This window comes from Papio anubis, chromosome 5, assembly GCF_008728515.1.
Source record: "Papio anubis isolate 15944 chromosome 5, Panubis1.0, whole genome shotgun sequence".
NCBI classification, from domain to species: domain Eukaryota; kingdom Metazoa; phylum Chordata; class Mammalia; order Primates; family Cercopithecidae; genus Papio; species Papio anubis.
In genome coordinates this window covers 53,809,672-53,832,352 of record NC_044980.1, presented here as the reverse complement: position 1 = coordinate 53,832,352, position 22,681 = coordinate 53,809,672, and the positions used below count along the sequence as shown (strand labels likewise).

Sequence of the window (22,681 nt, the reverse complement as noted above, 5' to 3'; positions counted from 1 at the left end):
TAGATGAAGGACCCATAGTTGAAAATTACTGATTCTTCCTGCCTCTTGAAATTTTAAGAGGCAAATGGCCACTGCAGGAGAGATACTGGTTCATCCAATTGTGGATATTGTACCTAGAGGTATACTAGTATACTCTCACTTTATCTCAACCCTCTTCCCTCTGTATATTAAAGAAGACTAAAATCAAAACCATGCTCCAGTGTATGGTAAAATAGAAATATTTTGAACTTTAAATCTGTTTTGTTTTTGTTTTTGTTTTTGTTTTTTTGAGACAGAGTCTCACTCTGTTGCCCAGGCTGGAGTACAGCAATGTAATCATAGCTCACTGCAGCCTTGAGCTCCTGGGCTCAAGTGATTCTCCCACCTCAGTCTCCCTAGTAGCCCAAACACAGGGGTATGCCACCACTCCCGGCTAATTTTTTAAAATTTTTAGCAGAAATGAGGTCTTGCTATGTTGCCCAGGTTGGTCTCGAATTCCTGAGCTCAAGCAGTACTCCTGCTTTGGCCTCCCAAAGTGCTGAAATTACAGGCAAGAATCCCTATGCACAGCCTGAACTTTAAATCTTAACAGTGGGGCCTATGGTGGCAGGCTGAGAAGAAGAAAGTTGACTTCTATTGGAGATAACCAATACATGTTTTCCACATTCTAAATAAAGGTGTGTATCAATTGATGTGCATTTTTGAATACTGTCATTGTTTTACTCATTTAGAAAATATCAGTAGCACCTACTCCATGCCAGAGTATCATTTGAAGACACCGTAGATCCATGAAAATAAGACAAAACAAAATTGTTTGGAGCATGCATTCTTGTCTTTATTCAATTTTTTAAAATTCTTGATAGAAAAGGAGATGTTTCCAGCCAACACTGAGATTCCTATATAAATACTTGTTTTCACTTACACATCAATCACTTTAAATATTTACTTTTGCTTATCAGTCTTAGCTTCTTAATGAATTGTTCTCAATGTCTCCTTTACTGTTTTCTGAGCCATATAAGGAAAAACAGTCACACTGCTGGAACATTTATGTGATGGGTTTCTTGAGATAAGATATTTCAGTGAGTATTACTAAATCATTCTGTCTAAGCCCTTGCAATATGAATCATCTAAAGATGTGCTTTATAAATAAACAGAAAGAAAGCATCAAGCAGACCCATGGTTTTTCTTTAGAAAACCAAGTAAGGAATATCAACCACTGGGCTTTGCTCTCAGATTCCTGGTAATTTGTGGTATGATTTCCCAGGTTCACTGAGGAAACATCCCCAATTATTCCATCTGCCCACTGCAGCATCTCCCAGGCTTTGTGTCCACCTACTGTTAATTGCCTTAAGACTTTATGGTTTTTCCTAACTTGGGTCAAGAAAAATTTGCTGACATTGAATACTTGAAAGTTGTATCTAAACATATATAATGTGTCAATTCCTGTAACCCTCTCTTTAGACACAGGCAGCTTAAGAGCAGAAAGAAAAAGAATAACTGCTCACCCCTCTATAAATATGGAAGGTTGTGATATGACAAGAAATCATTTCACCAATTCAGTAAATGACTTTGTCTCCCAATAAATGTCATGAATTATTCCACGTACAAAATTTTTAACTCATTGTTTTGCTCCCAAGGGAGAACAAAACTACATGCAGATCTCATATTTTCATGTTTCAAAATTCATTTTTTCTTTTGTACTTACAGAACTTCAAATCGAATTTGTTATAACCACCAAGATAGTTTTGTTTTTGTGGATTGTTGTGTGTGTGTGTGTGTGTGTATATGTGTGTGTGTGTGTGTGTGTGTGTGTGTGTTTAGCTAGTGGATGGCATATTAGACAGCACCAAGAAAGAGTCTTGCAGAATATTCTGTTGCAGAAATAGAATGTTGAAGAAATATTCTATTGGACAGTGCTGTTCTAGAGTCTAAAACATTTACTTCTATGTGCCTTCAGAATAGTCTAAATCCATTTGAGCATACGGAAAGCAGCATGATAAAAACAAAGCAGTATTTGAATGCCTGGGTTCAAGTCCAGCTACGCTGAACATTTCCATGCCTTGGGATTTTATGACTCAGTAAAATTTCAAAAAATACCTGGGACACCGACCTAGGGTTACTAACTCCTTATTTTGCCAGGTAAAGAACATTATCAAGGAATTTCCCATCAATATATATTTTTATTTTTTAAGACATTTTCACTTCAGTGAAAAAGAGCATAATCTCAGAATAAAAGAATTTTCTAAAGGAATACGTATAGTTTTTTTTAAAAAAATCTCACTGCATGGTCCATGTACACTTTGACTTTGACAAGGACCAATGAGCATTCTGTTGGGCAAGTACCAGATCTTAGAGTGGCATTTGGAAACCACTGAGCTCTGTCACTTGCCAAGGGCATGACTGCCGATGAGTAACTTAAGTTGTCAGGGCCTAGCTCCTTATCTTAGAATGGGAATATGAGCATCCATTTAATGCAGAGTTGTCAGAATTAAATTCAGCATGTTGGTAGAACACCGTGTCTGGCACCTAGTAGGCATTCATAAAACACATTGCTCTCCTCTCTGTTTGATCAAGGACTTCCTTTTAATCTATTGAATCTTTTCACCACATGCAGACCTTTAAAATTGTTGTACTAGTTGACCATAAATCTTTTTCCCAGGAGCCCATTCTGGAGAAAAACCAAAAGGGCAGGGCCACTGGCATTAAGAACAAGCCTGCCAGTAAGATAAACTGTGAGAGAAGATCCTGTTCCTAGAACACAAAGTGAGAGCACTTGTGAATCCGTGCCCGTGTACCCAACTCTTTCACCATCCTTCTTCCCTCTGTGGAAGTCAGACTCTCAGCTTTGTACTCAAACCTTCTGATGATAATTTGGGACATCAGCAGTCCTAGAAAAGTCTCTCTATCGTATTGGTTTTTATTAAACAAAATAACCTACTATGCTTAGTGAATATGTCTACACACAAGTGCTAAACATTTTTTAATTATTTCGGTTCAAACACAGATAGTCTTTGTGCCATCATGTAACTAAAAAATTTGAAGGCATTCATTCACATCATGTATTTTCTCTAATGAAGCCTAAATTGTTTTCTCATGACAAATAAAGAGTTTCCATTTTAGACTAGATTATTTTTTGCTTATGTTGCATAAACTTCAGTCCCATCTGCTTTATCATCAGTGCCTGTCCTCCCTAAGTGATATGAGCACACATGAGCCAAAAATTAAGGATTTGGGGTTGAAAGATTTTTTTTTTTTTTTTTTTTTTTGGTCAAAGATGGGGCCAGGCTCTAATTCTAGTTTTAAATTTATTATTTATCAACAAATGACCAATTGTATTCATTTATTATATACAAGGTAATATTTTGATATATGTATACATTGTGGAATGATTAAATCAAGCAATTAACATGTCCATCACCTAACAATTTATCATTTTTTGTGATGAGTACATTTAAAATCTACTCTCAGTAATTGTCAAGTGTACTATGCATGATTATTCATTATAGCCACCAGCCTATGCAATAGGTATCTTGAAATTGTTTCTCCTTCTAACTGAAACTTCATACCCTTTCACCAACATCTCCCATTCCACATCCTCCCATTCTTCCCCAGGCCCTGCCCCAGAACCACTGTTCTACTCTCTGCTTCTATAAGTTTGATTTTGTTTTTAGATTCTACATATGTGTGAGATCACATAGTATTTATCTTTCTTGCCTGACTTATTTCACTAAGCATAATGTATTCCAGGAACTTCCATATTATCATAAATGGCAAGATATCCCCTTTTTAAGCCTGAGTAGGAATCGTGTGTGTGTGTGTGTGTGTGTGTGTGTGTGTGTGTGTGTGTGTGTGTGTGTGTGTGTAACATTTTCTTTATTCATCTGTTGTTAGACACTTAGGTTGATTCCATATTTGGGCTATTATGATTAATGCTGTACCAAACATGGGAGTGCAGGTATCTCTTTGACATACTGATTTCATTTTCTTTGGATATGTACCCAGAAATAGAATTGCTGGATCATATGGTAGTTTTATCCTTAATTTTTTGAAGAACCTTCATACTGTTTTCCATAGTGACTGTATTAGTTTACGTTCCCACCAACAGTGTTAAAAGGCTTCCTTTTCTCCACGTCTTCACCAATATTTGTTACCTTTTTTTTGATAAAAAACCATTATTATAGGTGTCAGGTGATATCTCCTTGTGGTTTTAATTTGCATTTCACTTAAGATTAGTGATGTTGAGCACTTTTTCATATACCTGTTGACCTTTTTTTGTAGGTCTTGTTTGGATTTTAATTTTTTTGTAGAGAGGGTGTCTCACGATGTTGCCCAAGCTGGTTTCAAACTGCTGGACTTAAGCTGTCCTGCTACCTCAGCCTCCTGAGGTGCTGGGACTACAGGTGTGAGCCACTGTGTTGGGCCATTGTTTTGAGAAAGACCTATTTAGGTTTTGTGCCCATTTTAAAATCAGGTTATTTGTTTTCTTGCTATTGAGTTGTTTCTTAATTCTTAAAATATTAATAAGATGTGAGCACATGGTTTAAATTTCAGAAAACTAAATATCTTTGAATGTCACTGTATTAGTCTGTTCTCACGCTGCTGATGAAGACATACCCGAGACTGGGCAATTTATAAAAGAAAGAGGTTTAATTGGACTCAAGAGTTCCACGTGGCTGGGGAGGCCTCACAATCATGAAAAGAGGTTTAATTGGACTCAGAGTTCCATGTGGCTGGCTGGGAAGGCCTCACAATCATGGTGGAAGGCAAGGGGGAGCAATTCACATCTTATGTGGATGTGATAACAGGCAAAGGGAGAGAGCTTGAGCAGGGGAACTCCTCTTTTTAAAAAATTAGATCTCATGACACTCATTCACTATAATGAGAACACCACCAGAAAGACCAGTCCCCATAATTCAGTCGTCTCCCACCAGGCTCCTCTCACGATATCTGGAAATCGTGGGAGTTAAAATTCAAGATGAGACCCCCATCTCAAAAAAAAAAAATTCTGGCCTGCCTTAAGAAATAAAAATAGTGGTTTGCACTTGTAATTCCAACTGCTTGGGAGGCTGAAGTGAGAGGATCACCTGAGTCCAGGAGCTTGAGGCTGTAGTGAGCTGTGAATTGTGCCACTGCACTCTAGCCTAGGCAACAGAGTGAGACCCCGCATCTCTTTAAAATTTTTCAAAATATTTAGATTGATCAAAACCCCAGAAAAGCGGCATAACTAGATATACAAACATGTGGCCTGGGTTTGGCATTGAAAACTTTCAATTTGGAAGATATTACCTCACACAATACCAGACAGTTTTAATGTTACTCATATATTAATTTACATTTTATTTGATTCTCAGTAAAAGGTTGCTGGACATTCTTGCTAAATTGAAAGTTTTGGTAGTTGTGATTTTTAATACAAGTTTTTGTGTTAAATAGATTATTTTAATTCTAAGTGGCAATAGCTTCAAAGAGGAAAAGCACATTCATTTGTAACTGAGGTTGGCTTTATTATATTAGGAACTTTATTCCCTAGGGTTTCATAAATAGATGTACTGCTTAATTTATTTTGACTTAAATGGAGCTAGTTTCAAATTAAAAGGCCAAGTAATACAGAGGATCCATATCCTCAAGTATGTCTAATACCAAGGAAACACAGTTTTTATGTATTTTTGGTATTGTTTTGTTTACTATATAGATTACTTAGTTTATCAAAAAATCTAATGCCTCTTTTATAAGTAATTTTAAATCATTCATTATATTCTTAAATTTATAATTTGTCAGAGTGAACATTATTTTTGGAAAAACAAATCATCTCTTTTAAACACTATATGGAAAAACTAATTTGGTTTTGCAAGATTTTCTTGGTAGTCATATTTTTCAGAATATTTTTATTGTCTTAAATTAGTTTCATGATTTTAATTTAAGCAGGTAGCAATATAAAATATTTAACATTCCTGTGAATTCCCTGTGCAGCCCAATTTCTCAGGTAGCATTTTAATATTTAACTTTGTCTTACGTATATTTAATTAAAATAAGCATATTTCCTTTAATAAGTAGCTTTTTAAAAATGAATGAATGATACATGAACTGAAATTAGTCTGAAAAACCCACATGATTTTTTTTTATTTATTTGAAAATAGAATCAATGCTCACATTTTAATACATTTGGATTCACATAACTTGAAAAATTTTAGAGATTACCAAATATAGATTTGAGTCAATAAAAATATTTTAAAAGAATAAAGGCATGTAGAATTTTTATGGTTCATTAATGTTTAATGCTAAAAGCAGAATATTACAGTCGAATATATACTATGATTCTAACTCTATAAGAAAGTATGTATTCCATAATAGTCACATACTGTATTACATCCATGTGCTCACATACATGCAGCGGGAAAATGTTATCAATAGTTATCTTTGAATTGTTCTTTAAGTTGTTCTATGTCTTCCAAAGTGTGTATATGTAGGCATATACTTCGTGTGTGTATGTGTACATAAAGATATATACATATATGTATACACACACACGTAAAGATCAAGTAGGTTATATTATGTTTGTTTGTTTTATATGTCCATAATTTGATGAAGATGGGACTAGATAGTTGTGAGTAGATGTGGCTCCTCCTATAGCTAATCCTAGGGTGTTGTCAAATAGTCTAGGCTCCCAGAAATATTTTTATATTCATTTAAAAATTAGAACATACTTGTTTCTCTGTAATTCTAAAAAAAGTGGTTAAGGGTGAATTGATAGATGGATGATAGTTTTTAGTCTGAGGGAAGAAAGACACTAGGATTTCAAAATGATCAAAATCTTGGACTTTAAAATATATTTCAAAAATATTATTTTAATTTTCTATATGTTTATCAATTTCCTAATCCTATTGACAAACTTCAGAGGAGAATATCTTTCTAGTAAGAGAGAGTGAATCACAGAAGATGAAAAAAGTTTGCACACGATTCCATTCGACCAGCACGGTGGCACACACCTGTAGTCCTAGGCACTCCATGGCCTGAGACGGGAATGATCACTTCAGCCCGGGAGTTCAAGGCCAGTCTGGGCAACATAGCAAACTTCAATGCCATTGGAAAAAAAAAAAAGATTAAATTCAAACATAAACCCCAGCCTGTGACTCCTTCAAAATGCTAGTTCATGCAATCATTTGTCATGCTAAAATTTGCAATGTGTGATATTCAAAAGCAGTAGGTCTTACATGACCACTAATGCTTTAAATATCATAGGATTAGGGGACTTTGTTCCATAAAGTAAAAACTTCCTTCTAGTTAACTATATCTCCTTTTCCTTATGATTTAGTCATAGTAAAACAGAGAAAGGTTGCCACCTAGTGTGTTTAAGATTTCAACCAATCATGAAATGAACTTGTTTAGGAAATTATATTTTGAGGTGCTGATGTTGATTGAACTTATTTTTTTAAGATGAAAACAGGCTTTTTCATATTTAAGTACTTGAACCGTTTATGGATCCCAACAAAGTCTCCATAAGAGTGTGGGCATTTAGATTTCTTGCTTTCAGTTTCTTGCTTGTTTCTGTCTTCTTATTACAGAAAAAGTAAGGGTAGAAAATAACGTGATAAATAATACAGAAGTAGAAGAAGGATAGGGCAGGGGATAGAGAATAGAAGTTCCTGACTCTACTGTCTGAGGAAAAAGAAGACAATAGTGTACTGTTGAGCCCTGTATTCTCCTGCCTCCAGCAGCACTGGCTAAGGATTCAGCAAGTCTTTCTCTTTGGGAGAGGCAAGGCTCCCTGGGACTAGTGAAGATGACTCTGGTTCAGTTCCTGGTAAGCAGGGAAGGTGACAGAGCATGTGGCACCTCCTTGGACATCTTGAAACTTAAGACCAATGTGACACTGACTCCCACAGTGACCTGCAGTAGTTCATCCTGACTGTTTCAGCCATAAAAAAGGATGAGTTTGCGTCCTTTGTAGGGACATGGATGCAGCTGGAAACCATCATTCTTAGCAAACTATCACAAGAACAGAAAACCAAACACCGCATGTTCTCACTCATAGGTGGGAACTGAACAACGAGATCACTTGGACTCAGGAAGGGGAACATCACACACCGGGGCCTATCATGGGGAGGGGGGAGGGGGGAGGGATTGCATTGGGAGTTATACCTGATGTAAATGACGAGTTGATGGGTGCAGCAGACTAACATGGCACAAGTATACATATGTAACAAATCTGCATGTTATGCACATGTACCCTACAACTTAAAGTATAATAATAATAAATAAATTAAAAAAAAAAAAAAAAAAAAGAAGTTTCTCCACTTGCATTCTGCTGTGACTGTTACCTGGGTACCAGTCTCATCACTCACATACATACGTACATACGTGCATACATACATGTATACATGCATGCATACATACATATAGGCACGCAGTGTCAACATGACTTTTTTTCTGAGCCTTCCTATCCCTCATTCTTTCTCCGCCTGTCCTCCATGAACACTCCAGTTCTTTTCTTAAAAGAGCTGTATTTTCCTTAAAACAGATCCCAGCTGTTTTTTGTTAAGGGTTATTGTTGTTATATATGAAAGACAATATTGCAACATCCTCACCCAAAATTCACATTACCAGGAGGTACAATTTCAAGTGTTCAGGCGATATTCACTGTGTGACTTTGAATCTAGCTTCTGCATCACTTTATAGAGACCCCAATAGTCTCTTCCCATCTCAGAAGAGACTCAGAAAAATATTTAGCCAAGTAGGCCTAGGAAGCCGCAATTTATTACATTGTATTATAATCCCTCCCAGCCCCACTTTACGTGGCAAGGCACTTTGAAAAGTTTCTGTGGGTAAAGTTGTTCAGGTGCAAAATTTCAGAATCATTTTTTCATAGGATTTTTTAGCATATGTGATTATTCAGTTCATTAAAACTCACACATACTTGAAGCCAAACCATATTCACAAAGTGAATCTTCTGTTGATCTTAGCTACCAGATCTGTTTTTAAATTATTATAAGCAAAGTATAAGACACAATTCAAAGATATGTTTGTATTATATTTATTTTCTTCTAACCACAAATAAAAATATGTTTTACTTACCTCATTCCACTAGTGACAGTATGTCTGAAAAGATCTGTTTTAATATTGAATTGAGGACTTAGACAAAGATTTTTAAATTATATGTTAGGTATATATTCAAAGATAATTTAATCATGACATACTTTTGAAAATAAATGGATAGCCTATAACCTGCCCTTTATTGAGGAATCTGCCACTGAAATGCTAGGAATCATTTTCCTGTTACTAAAGTGAGACCATCTTGAGATATTTGGCAGAAACAATTTCTGGGCAATTTATTAAAAAGTAATATATTTCCTTCACTAAAATGATAACTGTCTTTATGCTTTCATAGGGAAGAAAGCAAGACTGGTAAATTATCATAAATATTATAAAGTATATTACTTATAATACTTGTAAAGGAAATACAACCAAAGAAAAAATTAAATGTTTTAATAAATATGCAACCCTTTTGAGTTTTGAAATATTGAAATCCAGTGTAATCTATGTAAAAAATTAGGGGATGTATTTCCATGGATTCATTTCAGATTCATGATGTGCCTTGGTTCAGATGACTTAGTTCTGAGAAAAATAAACTTTGTAGTAGGCAATTATAAAGAATAAAATGAAAGAAGAGACTATAGCTTGGGACAATAACCAGATTTCATATTATTTTGGTTATCTGAACTGCCTCTCGTCCATTTTGTAATACAAAGTCTTCAGCTTGGCCGTGTACTGGAGCAGATGAATAGTTTTTCGGACTGGCAAATCAAGTCGACATAGGTGGCATGTCGTTTCTCCTTGTGTAATATACCTCCCATCATGGAATTTTTAATAACATGTTTAAATCCCAGAAACCATTGAACTATCTTGAATGCAATATATGTAGTATATACATCTATTGAAAATGTCTTTTGTGTTTGGACTTCTAACACACTACACAGTTTACTGATTTGTCCACCACTCACAAGAATGTTTGGCTTCAAATGAGTTCTAAAGGTGCCTTTATGTGTGTAGAAAGTTGTCAAATGCTGAAGTGCTTAGCTCTGGATTTTGTATTCAGACTTTTTAAACATTAGTGTATCTGTAAGTATTTCTCAGTTGTTTTGTGAGAGTTAGGCTACTGTTTCAAAATAAGTACATAAGAGAAATTGTAGCCCTATATTTACCTATATGACACAGCCAGAAGGCAAAGTCAGAATGATGGGCCAAGGAAGAAATGTAGCTGGCCAACCCTGGCATCACTTTGAAATCTGCATTTATTGGGCCATTTTCCTAGAGCTTTGTTTTTAGTCTTTTAAAACTGTTCCATAGAAGTCAGCCAATGAATATCACAAAAGGGGACCATTCCAGGTGTGGCTGTGTAGCTTACTACCTGCATGTCTTTGTGTTAAGTCTCAACCAATTTGAGTTACAATTTTTTTATCTGAAAAATGCCAGTAATATCACCTACCTTGCAACATTGTTGTAACAGTTGATGATATTGTATATAAAATACACTTGCTATGATAGCATTCTTTTTACTTTTGTAAATGTTTGAAATTTTCATATCTTTTTTTCCCCAGAACTTTTTCTTTCCCCCAGAGCTTTTAATGCTGTCATCTTCCCTCTCTCTCTACTACCACTATTTAGCTTAGGTCTTCATCTCTTCTGTTCTCTAAACTGGTCTCCCTGTTTCCACTTTTACCCCTTTAAAGCCCTCAATCTTGTATAGACCTGTCACAGGGTCTCAAGAGTCCTTCTTAGTGAAGTATCAGTTTTCTGAGTCTTTGCAATTTCCTGACTACATAGGAAAGCAAAAATCATTATGATTTAAAAGTTGTTACTACTACTGCTAATTACTATTATAGAAATGTTTATTGAACATTTACTGTGTGGTAAGCACATTTTTTAGCACTTAACATTATCAATTTATTGAATCCCAAAACATAACTATATGTATGTGCTATTATCTCCATTTTACAGATGAAGAGGCCAAGGGAAAGTGAAGTTTGATAACTTGCACAATTTCATACACCTAGTATGTGGCAGAGCTGAAATTCCAACCCAAACTTCCATCAGAGAGTAAAATCCAAGTTCTTGTATATGTCATACAAGGGCTCCATGATCTGCTGCCTGGCTCATTACCACTCATGATTCTGAATTTCCTGCCTTACATGGCATTCTCTAGAATCACTGAGCTTCTCATTGCAGCTTTGTATCTGTTTCTTTCTCATCTAGGCAGCTGCTCTTCCTCCTTGGCTTCATCCCTCTCTGCTGGCTCCATCCCTCTCTGCTGGCTCCCTTGGGCTCAATGGCCTCCTTGCCACTTCAGTGCACCAGGCCTGTTCTCATCCTGGGCCATTGTTCTAGGAAAGAGCTTTTCTGGGCTTGACTTCAGAAGACCTTTTTTTTTTTTTTTTTTTGAGAGTCAGTGTAAGTTATGTAAATTATTTATTGATGACAGAAGAACACTATCTTAGTCCAGTTTCTGTTACTATGACAGAATAGCACAGACAGGGCAATTTATATAGAAAAGAAGTTGATATCTTACAGTTCTAGAGGCTGGGCAGTCCAAGGGCATGGCATCACCGTCTGATTAGGGTATTTGGGATGCATCATCCCAAACGATGGAAAAATGGAAGGTCAAGTGAGCACATGCAAAAGAGAAAGCATGAGGGGCTGGGCTCACTTTATAACAACCCACTCTTACGGTAACTAACCCACTCCCACCATAACAGCATTAATTCATTCATGAGTGTGGAGCCCTCATGACCTAATTACTTCTCACAGGCCCCCACCTCTTAATACTGTTACAATGGCAGTTAGACATCAACATGGGAAAATACATTCTTCGATTGACATCCTACCTCTACCACTTATTAGCTTTTAGACCTTATGCCCTCTCTGAACCTCAGTTGCCTCCTCTATAAAATGATCATAAAACCCAATGTCCTGCCTTCTTAGAGTACTAGAGTTCTATGAATAATCTCTACAAAGAGCAGCTGCCTCTTGAAAAGCATGATTCTGGAACTAAGGGGGTGTAAAATAACACATGCTTCCTTTACATTGTTTTTCCCTTCTTCTGCTTTTATTTCCCACATTTTTATTTTCAAGATCTCCACATGGTTTGATCACCACCACAGCACCTATTCTAGCTATTGGTAACAATTTATTCAGTAACATCATCCATATGCTCCCTGTGCCCCAGCATGTTTCATGGGTGTTGTTTTGGGCCACTCAGGTCATTTTCAGATTGTTCATGAGTGAGCAAAAAGTTTACGTGCATTGTTCTCAGTTAGGGCCATGTCCAGGGAGCTGTCTGTGTTGAATAACAGCATTCACTTTTGATTTAAGAATTTTATCTAGCTAGATCAAGAAATAGCTGATGGTGACTCTGGAAATCCTTGTCTCAAATTATTCATGCTAAGAAATACCACAAAAGAACCCTGGGCCCCAGTTTCTCACTTTCCTCTAACTGGAATATTGCACAAATTTCCTTGCCCTTCCCTGTCCCTCCAAGACACGTCATGCTGACACCTTGCTCCCATAACCCAGGCACGGTGTAGCTGGGGTTGCTGCAGCAACACCACACACAGTAACATTCCCCAGTAACTACAGTGGCTGGGATGTGAGTCAGTTGAAAATTGCGCTGGGTTTTTATTAGTGTATGATGCAGTCCCATGTCATCTACAGTTCCTAGCCTGTCCAAGACTTACACGGGATGATGCGGAACACTCCATGCCAATCACCTTCAAATGTTAGATGGTCAAGGGTTCTCTCACTGAAGTCACTGCAGTTGCTGGTTCCTTCCACAGCACCCCTTACTAATATCTACAGTAAGAAGCCAAAAGTAAAACTCAGGCCCCACTGCTGGAACACCATTTCTACTATTGCATATCCTGTGTACCTAAAAAGCAACAGTGAACCCTGGTTGATGATCAAGAAGCCCCTCTTTTTGCCCAGGGAGTTGGACAATGGTTAACATCCCAGAAGACATATTTTTAACCCAGTTGCTGGGAAGAACATGTGCTGAAGATTAAGGATGGAATCACTGTAATTCTCTATGGGAACTCATGAAAGTGGAACTTGCCGTTTAATACTGATTGACACTGAGCACAGAGTTATTGGTGGTTTCTAATGTGGGATTTGGTTTATTTTTCAGACATGGAGATGACTTGATTGTGACTCCATTTGCTCAGGTAAGCACAGCTTTGTGAATGGGCAGGTTTCTCACAGATGTAAAAATTTAATTTGGGGGATTAGTTCAGGTTATTAATTTAATTTAATTTTAAATCAAGCACAACTATAAATACAAATTCTTGGTTCATTCAAGCAATTCAAAAGCACTGCTAGAGAAAGTGGCTTTGGCTATATTAATCTGTTTCTTATAAACCCATAGAACCAGACTGTCTTTGCTTCAAATAACAAATTAGCTAAGGGGAATACTTAATTGGGCCCATAGTTCCTTAACTGACATAAGCACCAGAAGCAGAAAGCTATATCATGGCTTAAGTTAGGTTTAGTATAATTAGGTATATGATCAGTGCTTGAAATTCAATATTCCAATTCAACCTAATACCTTATTTATCTCTTTTTTACATATGTCATTTGTACAGAGATTTAGCTGAGTGATGTGTCGATGTTTACTTCTTCCTTCTAGGCATACAAATCATGGAAATACTTTAACCACATGACATATATGCAAGCAGGTGATAACATGATCTAAAATGTTTTGGAATATATATATGAAAGAGTTGATGACCAGATCTTCTATGTATAGACCAGTACTTCTCAGCCCTACCTGCATGTTAGATTAACCTAGAGACCTCTTATCCCCATGCTCAGGCTGCAGCCCTGGTCAATTAAATCCAAAAATTTGGAGATCTGATCCAAGCATCTGTATTTGGTAAAGGCCTCAGTATTTTTCCAGTGTGCAGGAGAAGTTGAGAGTCCCTGGTATAGACAACTAAGGGCAGAATGAGATAAAACTGATTTAACTGGGGCATGAAGCAGGTTTAAAACCAACACTGACGAGTAAGAAATGTTAAATACTGAAATGCAAGTAATACTGAGAGGTTGTAAAAATTATAATCAGTCCTATATCATACATCAGGGTGCTCTTGCACCTTGGACAACTCACTTAAATTTTCTGAGTCCTCTTTGTTTTCAACTGGTAAAGTTAGGGGACTGAGCTGGATGAAAGGCAGTCAGATCTAGTTAAAACCCTTTCACCTCTTCTTGCCAACTAAATGGACTTGAGCAAGTCACTGAACCTTTCCAAGCCTGATCTCTTCCTCTGTTAAATAATAGTTCCAAGAGTACCCACCTCATAAGGTTGCTAAGACACTGAAATAATACCATGCTTGTAAAATGCTAGGCACAATTGCTCAAAAATATAATATAAAAACTTTGTCATTGGTTTAAATGTATAGAGCCGAAAATGTTCTTTCTTTTCTAAAATGTCATAAGTATTATTTTTTAAATGGATTACAGGGTTTAGATAGTAGGATTATGTATAGTTCTACTTTTTAAAACTTTCCAAACTTTCATTACTGTAAGTTAGACCTACAATATAATCAATTCATAAGTAACATAATGTATAATAGTTACTTTTTAAATTAATGCAGGCAATTAAAAATAAAATACAACCACCATCCTTTTCAGATGGTTAACATCTTGTTTGCTGAAGGTTTTGCTGGAGATCATGAATTCTTTCTAGTATCTGTATTTCTGTGTTCAAAAATTTTACACTTGTATGATTTAATAATATTATGTGATACCAAAATGTTATAAAGTTAGGGGTTTTTAATTGATTACTATTGAAAACATGGCTGGGTGTAGTGGCTCACACCTGTAATCCCAGCACTTTGGGAGGCTGAGGTGGGTGGATCACCTGAGGTCGGGAGTTCAAGACCAGCCTGGCCAACATAATGAAACCCTGTCTCTACTAAAAATACAAAAAATTAGCTGGGCGTAGTGATGGGTGCCTGTAATCCCAGCTACTTGGGAGGCTGAGGCGGGAGGATTGCTTGAACCTGGGAGGTAGAGGTTTCAGTAAGCCAAAATCATTCCATTGCACTCTAGCCTGAGTAACAGAGCAAGACTCTGTCAAGAAAGAAAAAAAAAGAACGAAAACTTACAATTCTGTATCTAAGGCCTGAGAGAGAGGTGAACAGACAAAATATGGCATAGCAATGTAAGTAACATCACCAAACAGAACCAATCATTCCAGTTTGAGTTCATTCAAGTAGCTATTCTTGTTTCTAACCAAATTATCTAGGTATTATTATAAGAAAAAATATATAAATAGTTAATAAAAAATGAAAAAAGATCTGTGTATGACATATGTTCTTTTATATCAAGTAGTATTTATTAATCTGCAACAAATAGATTAATAAATTGGACTTGAACCCTATCATCAGTGCTCTTAAATTCCAAGGAAATCTAGTCTTTTACCTAATTAGACATTTTCTGTAGTGTACCTATAATCTCCAAGAAAAAAAAAACTAAGATTTAATTTCAAGATATTGGGAAATACACACACACACACACACACACAAAATTTAGTTTATATATATATATATTATTTATATAATGACATATATATTATATATAATAATTATATATAATATATGAATATATATAATTATATATATATAATTTAGTCCATATTAGTAAGCTATTTAAATAAAAAAGATGTGTACTTAGTATACTTGAAAATAGAACTTGGAATATAAATCAACTCTGTATAATTTATAGGCATATCTGATGCCCAAAAATAATCCCATAATATATTAAGACTTTGCTTATGATTAGCTAAGTGACTCACAATACCTTGTAGAGAGTGGTCATTACTCAAGAGGCTGCTGATTTTTTTTTTTTTAAGTGGCTTCATCACGATTTTCACAAATGGCCTTTTACTGGAGTATAAGACCTGGAAAGCCCCACTAGAATTAAAAACAAAACAAAACAAAAAACTATTAAACCCTGAAGAGTTTCACCACTGGTAGAGCATCTATGGGGAGGTGGGTAAGAGAGAAGTCCCAGTGAGTACGTTTAAGTGGCCTTCTCTTAAACCCTGTTGGGCGTGATTGGCATATTTTGCTGACCCAATAACTAACTCCTCAAATTTTCTTTAATACAAAGTAGAACACTTACCACTTAACGGTAAACGCTATTTTAGCATTAATTATTTAAAACTAAAAACATGAGATATTTATGTCACTTGAAGTGATACCAATCTAATTTGTCCTGATATATCATAATTGCTTTCACCAAAGGACAGAAAACAACTGATTTTAGAAAAGTCACTCAGAAAAATATTTAGCCAAGTAGGCCAAAGAATTATCCACTTTTCCTAGCATGCTTTGAAGGTTGGAATTTTACACTAAACCCTAATGAAAAAGCTATGCTTCTCAAAAAAAAAAAAAAAAAAAACATGAAATAAAAACTTTTTGCATAAAAAGTTTAGAAAAATAATAAGAAAAAGAAAAGGAAAATTTTCTAAAATTCCAAACCCCAAAATAACTGCTACTGACATTTTCCTTCATACCCTTTAGATTTATTTTTCTGTGCATATTTTCTTTCCTATGGCTCCTAAAAATGGCCCTCCCCTGTCGAAAGTGTTCGAAGATCCTCTCTCAAATCCATCTCATCTTCTGCCTCTTCTTGAGAACTCATTTCTTTATGCCTGAGTCCATCTCCAAAACACAAAAGGATCTCTCCCTGGTCTTTCCAAATCATGGTTTCCTTTGACGTGAAAAGAATAAAATCCTAAAATAGAGGAGAATTTAGGAAGCCATGCAAAGATATATTGAACATTTTTGACCAGGCTAAAGCCTGAAACATCTTGGATAGATGTAGTTTTCAAAAAGGATCCTATAGTATCTCTCCACAGTCTATCCCGTTGTCTAAAACACTGTCAGGGCTAGAAATTCTTGCTGGTGTTTAACCTAAACTCTTTTCCATCTCTGATTTCTTATGCTTTCCCTTATAAGCTTAGAATCCCTTTGGTCCTCAGAGAAAGTGACAGCTTTAAATTTTTTTTATTTCAATTGTTAAAGTATTCTCTTGTGTTTGTTTTGAAATCTTTAGGTGTGGGTGTTTCCTTAGGCACCAAGGCTAGAGAGGAATCCCACTGGAGTGCACTCAGCAACTGACCGTTTTTTCCTGGCCAGAGTTCTTGGGGGCCAAGGAGCACTAAGGAGGCACAATGCTGATAAACTGTAGGAAACCCTTCTCTGCAGTCAGCTGCCTCCAGACTCAGTGATCCCAGGATCTGTGACACAACTGCCCTGTAGTAAAACTCTAAGTTGACTAGAATTCTCATGTGGAAGTGTGTAATGTTAAATGAAGTAGACTCTGATGAAAGAGAAAACAGGGAAACCCAAGCATTATGCTGGATCCCTGGAGAAACCCTCACATCTTTCAGACTAAGGAGATATTCCTGATTTGAAAATACAGAGGCAGGAGAATAACTTGAACCCGGGAGGCAGAGGTTGCGGTGAGCCGAGATCGCGCCATTGCACTCCATCCTGGGGCACAAGAGCAAAACTCTGTCTCAAAAAAAATAAAAATAAAAAAAATACAGGGTAGGAACAACAACTACATCTTTTTACCTTTACTCTAACCAAAGTACAGCACCTGGGAGACTTCTAGGATAAAAAATGCAGTAGTTATTAATACTATACAATATTACCATTTAGTTGGTAATAAAATATAACCAATATTCTCATATGCCCTGCCTGTCCCTCAGCCACTTCACCCAGCAGCAACAATCTTGTGGCCTCATCACCATCCCCAAGCTTGCAGACTGTGCTAGGCCCTCCCTGCCAGGCTGTGAAAGAAGATAGTCACCTCGTTTCATTTGGTGCTAATTTTTTAGCTTTTCTTTAGCCTTAATTAGTTTAAATTACAGCTACTATCTTCTGGACATCTAAGTTCTTTTTACGATCGAACCGTATAAAATTGTCTATCAACCATTTCTGGTGTACAAACCAGCAATTTCATACCGTTTAAACAAAACATAACTTGGAAAGAGATTTTCTTTTCATAAAAATGACCTTTCTATTTTGTAAATCAGCATAACTTGACTCCGGCTTTTTCCGGAGTAAGACCGAAGTGATGAATCTCTTCCAGCGCGGGTTGCCGCTGTCTCCACCGCCGTGGCACCTCCACCTCATGGTCTGTGTTTTACCGCCATCTAGTGTTAGCAAGTGTATATGGTTACGAAAAACAATCCTCAAAACCATTTATTTTCCTCTTTTTCTTAGGCTATAATGTTCAGCTGTTTAAGTGTTAAATGATCACTGCATTTTCCTGCTATTTTCAGTGATTCCTACTGTTTAATAAATGTTTAGAAGCACCTAAGGAGATCCGAGAGTACTGTATGTAAATAACATTGAATTCTTCCCCATGGGCTAATACATGAACCATCTTTGTCTAAAATTTTTCTGTAAAACTACCAGTGTTTCTTTCCTAAGGAATATATATTTCTCATGATTCCCAATGTATTTTTGACATTTACTGGCTATACTTTTGCTTGGTGGGGCAGAAGAGAAAGAAATGACCTTAATTTTCTAACCAATGAGCTCTGTGGAAGAAACCTCAGGGACCTTTTTGGTTAGCAAGCATTAAGAAGTAAGGACAATTGTAAAAGGAGCATTAAAGCTTTTACTACAGTTCTTAAAGAGTCGAATTCAGGGGAAGTGAGGGCTGCCCTGAACAAAGCAAAGATCAATGAAATTTTAATTTAGGGGCTTCAGTAAAACGGTTTATAGTTCTCCCCACAGCCTACAGTAACAGATGCTCCCTCTTTGTGCCCTGCAATGAAAGTGAAAGCTTAAAAGACTAACACAGTGATAACAGTGATGACGACACCAAGAGTCAATAAGCGAGGCCCAAGACAACACCCCCTTATATGATTTGTCTAGAAATGTTATTTACACTTCTGCCAATAAATAGCATACATGTCATACTGTAGAAGATAATAGTTAACACCAAACATAAAATTTATAAAATACTGTTTGTCCTACTGCAAAAAAAAAATAATAATAAATAAATCCACACACACAATAAATAATCTAATACTGGCATGCATAGGAAATAACTTCTCTGCCAGGTTATTTATTGCAACGGTGTTTGTCAAAAATCAACTTTAAGATAGAAAACCTAAAAGCTGATTGCTAGTGGCCAGGCAACTGAATGTCTGAAGGAGAGACTGGTAGACAGATTTCTTTTTTCACTTTTTATTTTGAAGTATTTCATATATATAAGAGAATATAGCTGGTAATTATGTAAAATATAAAGAATAATACTAAAATGAACAGTTTAGGAAATAGAACAGTATCAGTATTTTAATGTCCCCTAATGTCCCTCCCCAGGTTAATCTGTTTCTATTGCCTCTTTTCAGAAATAACAATAATTTTGATTTTTATCTCAATCATTGAAGGGGAGACTTTTTGCTTTGTACTCTTTTGTTTAAATTCTGAAGCATGTCAAGATATAAATTATACAAAAATAAATTTTAAACTAAAAACCAAGACAAAATAATATTAAATTAGATTATTTATTAAATTAGTATTATAACAGAGGCAAAAACTCCTCTACAGAAATTTTTCTTTTCGTGACTGATGTTTCCTTTCAAATGGCCATAGAAAATAAGTTGCCTGCAGCTCTATGCCTATTTACCCAGCTGTCAACTGCAATGAACTTAACTATTATGTATGGGAATAAAACTCTCAGAATTCTGGAGTTAAACATTTTGCCTAGGAAAGGGATCAATTAGCTGGCGCAATGATTTTATCTTAAAGTCTTCATTAGTGTGTTTGATATTCACTTCTTAAAACATAAATTAAGCCTGCATGATTTAATGACAGTGGATCATTTATCCGATTTACTTCTGCATCATTCAAGATTTCATGCCTAATGAAAGACATCGTGGTCTGATGTCAGCAGTTGGCTATTTGAATACTCCATCATAGGCAGCGTGACCTTTCAGAGCTGTGGGTTGTTTATATGAGATAATGAGCCAGGTTTTTCCAGTGACTGAGTTAATCACAGTTGGCTTCTTAGGAAGCAGCATTAACTCCTTTAGGGGAAAATGCTGTACGTCACTGTCCCAAAGTGTACACAGCTCTCCATTGACTTATACAAACGAACATCAATTTCATAATCAAAAACAACAACAACAAAACAGAGTCTGGGACATTTTTGTCTTTAAAAAAAAAAATTAGACTGATTTTAGTCTAGGTCCGTGCCAGATGAAAAATTTCTGAAAACAACTCTGGAACCCTTGGAGCAATTAAAAAATTGGACTCTTGAATTACCAATGCTAAGCATTAAGTAAATTTCCCATGTGCATGCCAAGTCATTAAGTCAAAAGTAACGCTGCCATCATGGGCTAATATTGGCTGAATGCTTTCTATTTGCCAGGCACTGTTCTTGGCACCAAACCTGTCATTCCATATACTCCTCACAATTCTACGAGGTAGGTATCACCATCCCAGTTTTCCAGGTTAGGAAGCTGAGGTACAAAGAGGTTGCATATCTAGTCCAAGTTCACACATTTACTACATAACAGAGCCAGACAGTCTGGGTTGTTACATAATACCTACTCAGACATTTGGAATCTGTGTTTTACATAAACTTAGCACTCTAGCTGTCACCCAAATCACCTATAATCCCATCTAATATGGGTTTGACCCTGGGGAAACTTGCCCATTTCAGGAAAAAGAGAGGAGGGAAGAAGGAGAAAAGGCTCTTGGAACCTTCTCCTAGGCTCACTTCCAGTCCGTTGGCTACTTTTTAGTTCCACATGGAATTAGAAAAAGTGACTGTTAGAGATAGTGATGCCTATTGGTCCTGCCTTGTCATGTGTGTGGGCATGTTGTGTCTATGTATTCATTTAGTCAACCAATTTTTATTGAGTATCTTCTGTGTGCCAAGCATTGTGCATGTACAGGGCAGTAGCATTTTACATAGGAAATGCATCCCTGAGAGTTTCTTACAATGCACAATTCAGATAACCTTAACAAAAGAAAGCAATGTTTGCTTACTAGCTAGAGTAGCCATGTAGCAAAGGTAGAAAAACAGTTTAAAATTCACTTCACTTGCCAACTTAAAATTATGGGATTCTTAATCAATTTTTGAAGAGATTTGGGAGTAGGGAATTTTTTTATCCCTAAAGTGAGATTTATTAGCATTTTATATTATACTATTTGAAATGTGCATAAAATGCAATCATGTTATCTGTATATCGCCTGGAATATTGTCTTGGTGACTAAGGAACCCAGAAATACTGTGGAAACTGCTGCTACTGTCACCATATTCACAGACAATAGGGAGAGATTTCTGGAAAATCCCTGCAGTCTGGCCTCTCTGGATTTCCTGTGGATACCTACAAACTTCACTAAGTGTTGGGAGATTCTTTAGTGGTATATGAAACTAAGTTTCAAGCAATATCAAGTTTTCTCTTAACAAACCATTTTCAAGTGTATTTAAAATGGCCTTAGTTCAAGAAGTTTCAAGAATCCTTTCTTGTTGTAGGTCTTGGCCAGTCTGCGAACTGTACGAAACAACTTTGCTGCATTAACTAATTTGCAAGATCGAGCACCTAGCAAGTAAGATATCCTTTTTTCCCCTCTTTTTGCTGAACTTTTATATAAGTTTTCTCAACTTGATTGAACCCAAGGCAATATGTTAGACTTCTCTGTGTTGTTGCCACGTTGTCTAACTGTGTATACTAAGTCATATGATGTCCTGTTAATTTTCTATAAATACTTTGTGGTGATGGTTCTAATATCAGAAATGAAGCAGTATGACAAATAAATATGGTGATTCCATCTGTCAGAAATCATCTGGCATGATCAGTCCTCTGCCCAGTTATTTACACTCAGGGTAACTTTATAGTTTTGGCTTACTTCATAAATTAACCGTGGGTGAATAATCTCATCACACCTTAAGATCAGCTGAAAGTCATCCTCTCAGGACAACGATGATTTGGAGAAGTGACATCTCATAGCAAAGACCTTTGATTCTCCTGCTGTTACTGACTTTCAGATCAGCAGCATTCATGGAGCAATTAATAGAATTGTGGTTTATATGACAACAGGGAAAGCATTTGAAAGATGGGAAATGATTATCATTTCAGGTTCTTGATAAAGGCAAAAAAATCCAAAAAGATAAAAGTAATTTTTCAATATTAAATGGAAAACTGGTTTGCTGTTATTTCAGTGTCCTTTTTTAAAAAAAAAAAAAAATCTGTTATTAATAAGAAATAAGATATTAAAATACAAACTTCAAATAATTTTCCAGAAGGAAAAAAAGCATTTAAATCAATATTAAGAGGATAGTGAATATAAGTATATTATAACTTTTTTTTTTTTTTAAATGGAGTCTTGCCCTGTCGCCCAGGCTGGAGTGCACTGGCGCGATCTTGGCTCACTGCAAGCTCCACCTCCTGAGTTTACGCCATTCTTCTGCCTCAGCCTCCCGAGTACCTGGGACTACAGGTACCCACCACCACACCAGGCTCATTTTTTTGTATTTTTAGTAGAGACGAGGTTTCACCCTGTTAGCCAGGATGGTCTCGATCTCCTAACCTTGTGATCCACCCGCCTCGGCCTCCTAAAGTGCTGGGATTACAGGCGTGAGCCACCGCGCCTGGACGGAACTACAACGCATCTAAGTGTAT

General features: G+C 36.3%; 1 protein-coding gene across 15 annotated transcripts in view; it reads left to right on the top strand.

The window, feature by feature from the left end:
* Window positions 1-22,681, top strand: part of PDE4D (phosphodiesterase 4D) — a 1,533,637-nt gene that overhangs the window by 1,300,003 nt on the left and 210,953 nt on the right. For 13 of the 15 annotated variants that reach the window (XM_031666728.1, XM_031666727.1, XM_031666725.1 and 10 more), the window contains 2 exons: window positions 13,151-13,187; window positions 21,535-21,608. In XM_031666728.1, coding sequence (XP_031522588.1) covers window positions 13,151-13,187; window positions 21,535-21,608 — 111 coding nt within the window. The remainder of the gene's footprint in view (window positions 1-13,150; window positions 13,188-21,534; window positions 21,609-22,681) is intronic. The other 2 variants (XM_031666731.1, XM_031666730.1) reach the window with 1 other exon arrangement.